Source organism: Chiloscyllium plagiosum, chromosome 2 (genome assembly GCF_004010195.1).
Source record: "Chiloscyllium plagiosum isolate BGI_BamShark_2017 chromosome 2, ASM401019v2, whole genome shotgun sequence".
Lineage (NCBI taxonomy): Eukaryota > Metazoa > Chordata > Chondrichthyes > Orectolobiformes > Hemiscylliidae > Chiloscyllium > Chiloscyllium plagiosum.
This window is the reverse complement of record NC_057711.1, coordinates 29,743,724-29,754,342: the sequence shown is the minus strand read 5'-3', so window position 1 is coordinate 29,754,342 and position 10,619 is coordinate 29,743,724. Positions and strand designations below refer to the sequence as shown.

The 10,619-nt window shown below is 37.4% G+C and overlaps 1 protein-coding gene across 2 annotated transcripts; it reads right to left on the bottom strand.

Moving 5' to 3' along the window:
- Positions 1 to 226: 226 nt before the first annotated feature.
- On the bottom strand, positions 227 to 8,428 carry LOC122565379 (G2/mitotic-specific cyclin-B1-like). 2 transcript variants are annotated; one of them, XM_043721300.1, is made up of 8 exons: positions 8,300 to 8,428; positions 7,698 to 7,826; positions 6,758 to 6,925; positions 5,051 to 5,209; positions 1,456 to 1,692; positions 1,033 to 1,173; positions 831 to 941; positions 227 to 438 (listed from the first exon to the last, which is right to left on the bottom strand). In XM_043721300.1, exons 1-8 carry the CDS (start codon positions 8,375 to 8,377, stop codon positions 313 to 315), a joined length of 1,149 nt encoding a protein of 382 aa, XP_043577235.1. In that variant the 5' UTR covers positions 8,378 to 8,428; the 3' UTR covers positions 227 to 312. The 2 variants fall into 2 exon arrangements, with proteins under 2 accessions (XP_043577235.1, XP_043577245.1); XM_043721310.1 differs by lacking the exon at positions 7,698 to 7,826 and having other exon boundaries at positions 229 to 438.
- Between the last annotated feature and the right edge of the window lie 2,191 nt (positions 8,429 to 10,619).

Sequence of the window (10,619 nt, the reverse complement as noted above, 5' to 3'; positions counted from 1 at the left end):
CAACTGTAAAAAAAGAATTATTCCACTCCAAGTCTAGCTATAGTGAAAATTAGGCCATTGTATTGATAGAAGCTAGATGTCTGCCCAAATTCTAGAGGTAGGATCCAATTTTATTTCAGCAGTCCCAAGTGGAGACCTGCTAGTTTGAAGTGCAAGTGAATGCAGACGGAACTTGGTGGTCCTTATAGGAAACAGTTTAAGTAGGCTTGCATTTAAAAATCTTTTATTAATTCAAATATAAAAAAGTTTAAGCAAAGCAGATTTAAAAACAAAAACTTTAAAATGGTGCTTATAGTTTCAGACAGCAGTGCTTTAAAGACTGAAGCAGTTTGAGGAGGGCATTAGTGGTTTTGACAAGTTGAAGATGAAAACAGATGTCAGTTGCAGGATGGTGCTGATCTTCATTTGGCTTTTTCTAGCATACTTGTTTCTAACAGTCTGTAAGAAAGAAAATCAGCCAAGTGGTATAAAGCATTATCAAGATAATGTTTAACATTACACTAATCGACCTTTATTGTTGTCTCTAGTTTAGTATCACTAATGGTATTTAGTTACTGAGCTGCCTAGTCAGTTCAGGTATTCAAAGTGAAGTATGCTGTTTGGGTTATTCTACTTTTGTAAATTAGAAGCTAAAGTTGACACCAATAAGGTCAGATATGTCTGAAAGCTAATTTTAATTTATTAACTTGCACAATGTCCCTAGGGAACTTATTCGCAGAAGTACCTTCCTTTATTTAAATCAAATACTAGAGGTAGCCTATAACTTCAAAGCTTGTTAAAAGTTAGCCTTCATTGGAAAACAAATGCCCAAAACTGGACAGTTCACCTACCATGTGTTTGGTGAGTTGGTTATTAACCTGCACAACATTCTTAGCCATGTGTTGCATAACAGGAAGTAATTCATCCTCTCTATAGGAGATGTAGTGCTGCAAGAGGGGAGTCTGAAAAGTCCAAACCAGGTTTTAATGCAGGCAGGTGAAAGGGCTTGTTTGCAGATCTGTCAATTCATTCACATCGAGAAAGTGTACTTACCCATTTACCACAATTAAAGACTTTCTGAGCAAGATGGAAGGCAGCTACAGCAATCTGGGAAGGAGGGTAATGCACCATCTCATAATCTCCCATTGTCAGTTCCATCAGGTATTTGGCCAGAATGTGGTGTTCAGTGCTAACCTGACCAAACAAATTACATGCCTCTTTACATCTAAATTGTTTAGAAAACAGTTGAAAATACATTCACAGGCATCTGGGATAAAAAGGAGAAAAATAAAACTTAAAATACAAGATGGGAAATCTGAATAAGACTTCAACTTAAATTTAACCAATATTTGGAATGAGTAACTAAGCCTTAAAAGATGATTTTGAAACTTGGGACTAAGTCTTAATATATTGGTACATCATATATCCAGGAGTAACAGGTTAGCAAAACTGTTTAAATAGATGACAGACACTTACTTCTGCAACTTTTGATGCTCTTCTGAGGAAGTGCAGTGGAAGTGGTTTACCCAGAGAAAAGTCAAGTTTCTTCAAAATCCACCTTTCCATTTGTCGTATTTGAGCACTAGAGTAAGCATCATCAGCAATAATAACAAAGTCCCCAATTTCTGGAGGATAGGTCTCTTCATATTTTGAAGCTACAAACATTGCTGTTATACCAACAAGTTGTAAATTCTTCTTAGTTACTGGATTATCCTAAGAATGCAACAAGAAGAATTTAGAAGAGTCAATGTGAGTTTTGAGAAGATTTGTAGCTCAGGTTGAGGTTCTGGATCTAGAGTCAATTAGAATTCTGGATTTTTCAGCCATGCATAGTAAAATTGAGACTTACTGTAACCAATATTTACAGGGTGCTCACTAGAAGACTGACTTGGAATCGACATTCCGCACTTTAAACTCAGCTCTGACATTCAATGATCAAGGCTGTTTATTCAATTCTGTACCCTGTTCCTGCTTTCACCCCATACCTTCCTGAAGGATGTTTTGCCCTCAGCCACTGGCAGACAATTCCACTTTGGAATTCTCAATGTGGACAAAGCATTTCTCATCTCAATCCTAAATGGCCCAGGGAGAGTATCACAGCAGTAATCAGATGAAATAACTGGAGGATCATCCAGTAAGGCTTTGTGGGTGTAGCTAAGGAATAAGGGGATGGTGATATTCTTGGTGTTTGACTATGTGGAGACCTAAAGTACATGGGAATTAGAGGAACAAATATGCGCGGAGACTGGGGAGATTTGCAGGAGCAATAGGGTTATCATTGTAGGAGATTTTAAATTTTCCTGACAGAATGGGACTGCAAGAGCGCTAAGGGTTTAGCTAGGTTGGAATTTGTTACGTGCATTCAGGAAAGTCTCCTTAGGCAGTATACATTGAGTCCTACTCAAGAAGACGCAAACCTCTACCTACTCTTGGGAAATAGGGAAGGACAGGTGACAGAGGTGGAGCACTTTGGGACCAGTGACCATAGTTTTATTAGTTTTAAAATACTTTGGAGGGGGACAAAACTGGTCCACAGGTTCAAGTTCTAAATTGGAGGAGAGCAAATTTTGATAGGACCTCAAATGGGACTTCCAGCAAATGGGTGGCCTTTAACAGTAAGATAGCTAGAGTTCAAACTCTCTATGTTCCAGCAAGGGTGAGAGGCAAAGTTGGCAGGAATAGGGAATCTTGGATGGCAAGCAATATTGGAGGCTTTGACCAGAAAAAGGGGAGGCATGGCTCATATCCAGGCAGCTGAGATCAAGGGAATCCCTTGAGGTATAAAGGGGATACAGGAGTTTACTGAAGAAATCAGGAGAGCAAAAAATAAAGGGGCATGAGATAGCCTTGGCTAAGATTAGGGTGAATCCAGAGGTTCAAGTATATTAAAAAGGAAAAGAAGAACCAGAGAAAATAGAACCCCTCAAGGACCAAAGTGGAAATGTGTAGAACTATAGGAGATGGGCAAGGTACTCAATATTTCTGTGTTTATTTGAAGACAAGACGACTTGGGAACTTGGGAAGTTAATGGTGATATCTTGGACAGTCCATAGTGGTGGTGGTATTGGGTGTATAATAATGTATTAATGTGCATAAGTCTTCTGGTCCTGACCAGATATATCCAAGAATACATTGTTAGCCACAGGTGAGATCCCTAAAGACTGGAGGCTAATGAATGTTATGCCTTTATTCAAGGTCTGCAAATAAAAAACATGGGAACAATAGACCAGTGACCCTAACATCTGTGTCAGGTAAGTTACTGGAGAAGATTCTGCAGAATTAGATATACATACATTTGGAAAGACAAGGTTTGATTAAGAGTAGTCAGCATGGTTTTGTGCAAGAGAGATCATGCCAGAAATTTGTTACAGTTCTTCAATAAAATGACTAGGAAGGTTGATGAGGGCAGTAGATGTGGTATATCAGATTTCAGTAAGGCCTTTGATAAGGCTGCTTGGAATCCAGGGGAAGCTGGCAAATTGGATACACAATTGGTTCAGTGGTAGCAAAGAGTAATAGTGGAAGGATGCTGGTCAGACTGGAGGCCTGTGACTAGTGGAGTGCCTCAGGGGTCACTACTGGGCCCATTGCATTTGTTATCTAAATCATTGATATAGATGAGAATGTACAAGGCACAATTATAAGTTTGCAGATGACACTAAAATAGGCAGAATCATGGACAGTGAGGAAGGTTCTCAGAAACTGCAGCAGGACCTTTATCAGCTGAGGAAATGGGCTGAGAAATGGCAAATAGAGTTTAAGTGTGAAGTCTTGCATTTTGGAAAGTCAACATCAAGATAGTTTCATGGTGAATGGTGGAGCCTTAAAGGATGCATTGAAACGGAGGGACCTTGGAGTTCACGTGCATGGTTCTCAAAGTAGAGTCATTGGGTAGATAGGGCAGCAAAGGCTTTTAGCATACTGGTCTTCAGTCAGGGAATGGTCTATATATAAGTTGGGAAGTTATATTGCAGTTGTACAGGATGTTAGTGAAGCTGCACTTGGAGTATTGTGTTCAGTTTTGAACATCCTTGCTATGCAAGGTGACATTAAACTGGAAAGAATGCAGAAGAAATTTACAAAGGATGTTGCCAGCACTCAATGGTCTGAGTTATCAGGAGAGATTGGACAAGCTAGGACATTTTTCTTTAGAAAGTTGGGGGTGGGGGTAAATAACAAGTGTCTACGATAATGAGATGCATGGATAGGGTGAATGCAATGTCTTTTACCCCAGGGTTGGGGAATTGAGGACCAGAGGGCAAAAGAATAAAAAAGGGAACCTGAAGGGTTTTCTTTTTAAAAAAAAGACAAAATGCGGTATGCATATGGAATGAGCTGCCAGCCGAAGTGGTTGAGGAGAGTACATTAGAAGGCATTTGGATAAATACATGGATAGGAAGGGTTTAGAAGAAATTTTGGCTAAGTGCAGGGAAGTGAGGTTAGCATGGATGGACATTTTGGTCAGCAGGGACCAAAGTTTCACCCAAAGGGCCTGCCTCTGCTGTAGGACTCACTCTGGTCAATCTGTAGCACAAGACTAATCCCTGGTCATTGTAAAAACAATGTTCCCAGTGTCTACTCCTGTTGAATTTAAAAAAAGAAAATCAGGTTCAATGACATCTCCCTTTTAAATGGAGATGAATAGTGGTAATTAATCCAATCTTCATAAGCCAGTCCTTTCATCCCAGGAAATCAAATCTCAAACCTTTATCACATTCTTTCCATAGCCAGAATATTTTTCCTCCCAAATAAAAAGCAAGGCAAATGGCACAATACTCCAGGTGTGGTCTCACCAAGTCATTGTATAATTGCAGATGTCTCTGCTCCTGTACTTGTAGTGTTTTAGTTAAATTGAAAAAAGTTAAATACTTCATGTGAAATGCATTTACAACATGCTGAAAAAGCAACTGCAGAGGAGTAGTATAATAAACAAGTCAAATGTAATAGTCATATATCATATTTATTCTCAACCAGTAGAAAAACATAGATTATGACAGTTTCTTACAACCTCTCTCCATAGATCAATTAGCAGAGGGGGTGAAACAAGTTTTTCTCTTGTATAAAGTCTTACCTGAAGAAATCTATCCAAGATTGACACAGTCAAGTACATAGTTTCTTGTAGCAACTTGAATTTTATCTGAACCTGCACAAGCCAGTCAATTAGGATAGCACGCATGTTTCCAGTTATCATTTGTCCCATCAAATAGTTTGGTCTCACTGCCTGTTTTGTCTATATTTAAAAAACAAACACCTGTAAACAGTGACTTTATTTTGCATGGAACAGTTACCTAAATCTTAATGTTTTGAAAGTATACGCAAGATTTAAATTTCCAGATTAGAGGAAAATTTAAAAACTACCTAAGCTACTATAGAAGACAACTGTAGAGCTCTATGATCTTTCATATTTAAACCGCAAATGATTCAATATTAGGAGAGCCCAAGAATAGAAGTCCTGGTCAAAATAATGAATAAAACCAGCAAATCAACTCAGCTAAAACATAAAACTTACCATAATAGAATAGCAGTTGCATTGAGAAAAAGACTTAAAAGCTAGGAATAGATGTCAATAAAGTTTAGTCAAAGAAGCTTTGTGTATTGAACATGGAATAGTTCAAATTAAAGCTAGTCATTTTTACCTAGCAATGTCCTTAGTATTTAAAAATTAGATTTTTATTTCTCTAGATTTCTTAGTTAATCTGGTGAAAGATATTCATATTACAAAGTTATGCTCAGTGATGAATTGGGCAAGACCAGTGTAAGCAGCTGTTTGGGAACAGGGTGGTTCACTAGAATCACAGATCTTAAAGGGTCAACCTTTAGGACTATTTCTTTGTTATTACTTTCAGATGCTTCACAAGTACTATCTTTCAGGTAAATGAACATTTACTGTCGGCTTTTGGGAAATTTGTAAATTAGGAACAAAAAGGCGATGTTCTTTTGGACCATTACACCTCCAGAGAACCATCCCATAATCTGCATTTCTACTTGAATACCTACAATGTCTGAAGGTGATCAAAGTTCTAGATTTGGACATATTCTAATGTTCATTACATACTAGATATCTTTCCCAATGTTGCAGGCCTCCAGCTCAAGAAAAAACACTGACACCATTTCATGGTTTCCAATGCGAATTGGCCTCCTCTTCTATATCAATGATTAATATTTATGTTGAATCATCTAGAAAAGTACAGAATACTAATTCAATCTAATCAAGACACCATACCTTTCAGTATGAGGATCTAAATTTGCTAAAGCTTAGTCTCACTTGTTTTTATTTATACAGTCGTCTGACAAGGATAGCTTCCCAGTCAGAAGCTTGCATCTTCTTCCCAAATACTCTTTCTACAAGAGATTTCTCTACACATGATGGAAATGAACTGCAGAGTTTAGGTCCAAAATGAACAAATGGAAGTGTCAGCATATTGAACTCGCCCAGGTGCAAACCATGGACTACTTTCACAGCACCTCCAAATGAAACCTCAGCCATCATTTAGTGTAGTTGCCCCAGTCCAGAATTTGAGCTGAGTATTGGCTGGGATTGTCAGAATAAAATTATTTAGGCTGTAGATTACCTGACTGTTGCAATTAGTGACTTATTGCTTTTGAGCTAGAAAACTCAGCAGCATTTTGAGACTTTGAGAATTGGATCTAGTAGTGAATAAAAATCCACTTCTTCCAAAGCAGCATTAGTCATCTTATTTTAGTTATCTACTAACTCTTAGACTTCTTTAAAAGTAGGCAGAACAGTAATTGTGCCTTTGTGGTTAAAGGAACAGACCTCAAGTTCTCTTAAATATTTGTAGACATCTTTAACATATTCACTACATAGAATTGGATTGTTGCCATCATTCATATCAACATCTTCAACAGGCAAGATTTCATTAGAGAAAGCTTCATGTAGCTCTTCAGACATGCAGACTGAAGTGTCCATAGGGGATGGTGGAGCCTGTTATAATAGATACACAAAAGTTAACCACATGAAATTGTAGATTTAGCGAAATCAAATCAAGCATTTCCTGAGCTACTCGACCAAGTTGTGTGCACCACAAAGCCATCCTGCTAAAAAAGTTGCTTAACTTTATTTCAAATTATATTATAATCACCATTTTAAATATTTGTTCACTGCTTAGAGTTCACAATAACTTTTATACTGAGCTTATATTGTTTATTCACTGCCTATCCAAAAGGCCAGCACAATATATGCATTATACAACTAAAGTGATTTTGAAAGAACTGAAAAGGGAGTAGCAGCAAAACACTACTGTTTCATTCATTTAAATTTGTTATTTTGTTTCAATATTCAGTTGATTGAAAGCTTTGGGAGAATTAAAGTCACTTAATTTCTTAAATTAAGAACCAAGCATCATTTCTATGAAAAGTAATATTTTCTTAAACTGTATAGTTACTGATGTTAATGGATCAATTGCTATGGAAATAGTTGAAGAATTAAAGTTTCTTCCATCTTGAACTTAGTTCAAAAATGTACACAAAACTGCATTACTGACTCAGGTATAATCATAACTAAGGTTTAGGGGCACAATATTCCATCAAAAAAAAAGTTGAATCTCAAGTTACCATTTTAACTAGAAGTCCCTCAGTACAGGTGAGGAGAATTCCAGAACATGAATTCATACTGGATTAAATTAATTCAACATTACCACGGAAGGGCAAACAGTTTAAAGAATTCACATTTGTTATACAAGATTTAAAATCCAAACCTCAAGCTTCATTACATCTTCAGTAAAATGTTCTTTCAGTGGCAGAACTTCTGGCTTTTTGCATATGTTCACATGTTCCATTTTTGAGGCCATAGTTCTTTCTATTTTTGAGGCAATCACAGTTTGTTCCTACAAATTCAAGTTATTTATTTTCTTCCATAACCAAACAATCCAGCAGTTCAGATAAGTCAAAAATCCAAATTTCATTTGAAGCCCGTTCCAAAAATCACTTGGGAGCCCTTGCCAATCCCCAAACTAGAGAGTCCATAACAAACACAAAGCATGACAGATTATTTAATCTCCATGATAACAACAACTTCACTTTGGGTCCCTCATCTGTACTGTAATAATTTTATAAATGCATGTTTACAAGCAACACTCCAATTATTGTTCTCCAATTTGAGGCTACAATAAAGCAAAAAGGTCTCAGTTGTAAAAGTGACTAATTTGCACTAAACTAGCTAAGGAGTGTCATTTGCTTAAAATGTTGTTGCTAGACTACAACTGGTTTTAAAATCATCAGATTTTTAAAAAGTCTTTTGGCAAGAAAAGGGAACAAAGTTTTTAGTTATGAATTCAGCATCTATTTAAAGCAGCCTTACCTTTTTCAAAGGCATTCGAGTTCCACATGGCTTATTTAAGATATCCACCAAAGCAACTCTACGTTCCAAACCAGTCATTGTTTGACAATTTTGTAACTTAAATATCTGCTGCACTAACAGAAAATTGGGTAATCTAGAAAGAAAATACTGTAGTTATTGAGATAGTTTTAAGTGTAGACTGAAAGTATTGATAAAAGTGTAGACACAAGGCTATAGTTAATATTAGAGTTTTGTTTTAAGAGCCACTTCTAAATCTTTCACTGTATAGTTAATGCAACTTGCAGTCTAGTTTACAAGTTGCTATCACATCACGATTTATGAAAACTCACTGACCTGTTTGGACTACCAGTCACAAACTCAGATTTTTGTCTGATCAGCCAGTGAAACACCTTGCGATGTTTCAACATTAAACTATTTCTACAAATATGCACGACCTAATGTAAACTTTTACTCAAAATACTTTAATACAAGCAAGCAATAAGAGGACTTAAAGCAAAAAAAGGTGTTTCCACTTGCCAACATCTATTTGAGACTTCATGTGTATTAATCAATACACAGAAGAGGTTGCACATGAGATTAAAGTGCAAACAAAATGCAAAATGTAACAAGATCTGAGGCAGGACATTTATTTTGATTAAAAGATTGTTTAAATAATTTATATGCCCGGTATAAAACAAGAGGTGGGCAAATTATTGGAGGGGATCCGGAGGGACAGGATTTACGTGTACTTGGAAAGGCAAGGACTGATTAGGGTTAGTCAACATGGCTTTGCGCAAAAGCAGAGGGCACAGATCTTAGGGGGGGGGGGGGGAGGGGGGGTTTAAAAAGGGATCCAAGGGGCAAATTTTTCACACAGAGGGTGGCGAGTGTATGGAATGAGCTGCCAGAGGAAGTGATGGAGGCAGGTACAATTACAACATTTAAAGGAACTTGGATGGGTATATGAATACCAATACCCCTCATTCCAGAAGAAGGGCTTATGCCTGAAACGTCGATTCTCCTGCTCCTTGGATGGTGCCTGACCTGCTGCGCTTTTCCAACAACATATTTTTCAAGCTCTGATCTCCAGCATCTGCAGTCCTCACTTTCTCCTGGGTATAGGAATAGGAAGGGTTTAGAGGGAGATGGGCCAAATTTTGGCAAAAATAGGATATCTGGTCAGTATGGATGAGTTGTACCAAAGGGTCTGTTTTTGTGCTGTACATCTGACTCTATGCCTTACTGCATAACAGGAACTCTTGTTTAAGAAACTCTTCTTGTCAGTAATAAGATTGATGATTTTTAATGAGACATGGTATTCTGAATCAAATATTACTATAAAGGACAGGAATAATGTCAGCCAAGAATAATACAGAAACCAGACGGAATCTAGAGCATTAATAAGAGCTGTTCGCACCATTAGGATAACCCATATCCAACAAAAGCATCTGTAACAAAGAATATGAAATCAGTTTATGAAATTAGGTAGAAATTGAAAAGGTCCAAAATCATATGCATGTCAGTGAGTAATCACTTGTGCAATCAAGAATTTGTAAATATTGTGTCTCCATTAGGAGACTTTTATGGACTATTTTTGTCAAGAGAACAAGAACCACAGTAACACAGAGCTTCCTGCTCTCCTACAAGTGCAGTACATTTTACAAAAAAAATTCAGTAGTTTGAACCTTGTGTTGTAAATCAACAATGCAGCACTTGACAACACCTGAAGCCTAGCCCAAATACAGTATGGAGGAGTTCTAGAGACTAGACCACTGAGCCTTTTGCCATTATTTCCAGTAGTTGAAGAGCCATCCCCTCCAAACAAGATTCAGCTTTGTCAAGTGTTTGCACAATTAGTCTCAATGCCCTATTTCTTAATGAAAGCAGGCATAGTATTAAAAAAACTCCAGTAAATTGGACAAGCACAATTACCCTTTCACAAAACCATATTGACTCTGCCTGATTTTCTTGGACTTTTGTAAGTGCCCCGCTATAACATCTGGCAAGTTTCAGTTACTCAATTGCTAGGTTGATCATCCAGGCCTGTTGACATTTTTAAAAATGTCAAAATAGGATGAAATGTTAATAATGTTAAATGTGGGGTTTTGGTGAAGGCAGAGCTTGCTTTAATCAATAAATTATGATAATCCTGTCAAGAAGCAATCAACATTGGAATAGTTACTACAATTGCTTGTTGTAAGAGGCAAATCAGCACCTCAAGATGGGCAGCACAGTGGCTCAGCAGTTAGCACTGCTGCCTCACAGCACCAGGGACCTGGGTTCAATTTCAGCTCAGTGACTATGTAGAGTATGCACATTCTCCCAGTGTCTGCATGGGTTT

Bases quoted from the DNA above. Each gene is read 5' to 3' on its own strand.
- LOC122565379 (XM_043721300.1), bottom strand. From the start codon at position 8,377: ATGACTGGTTTGGAACGTAGAGTTGCTTTGGTGGATATCTTAAATAAG. The intron at 7,827-8,299 runs GTAAGGCTGCTT...TTGAATTTGTAG, and splicing joins CTCGAATGCCTTTGAAAAAG to GAACAAACTGTGATTGCCTC. The intron at 1,693-5,050 runs GTAAGACTTTAT...TTGCATTCTTAG, and splicing joins TCTTGGATAGATTTCTTCAG to GATAATCCAGTAACTAAGAA.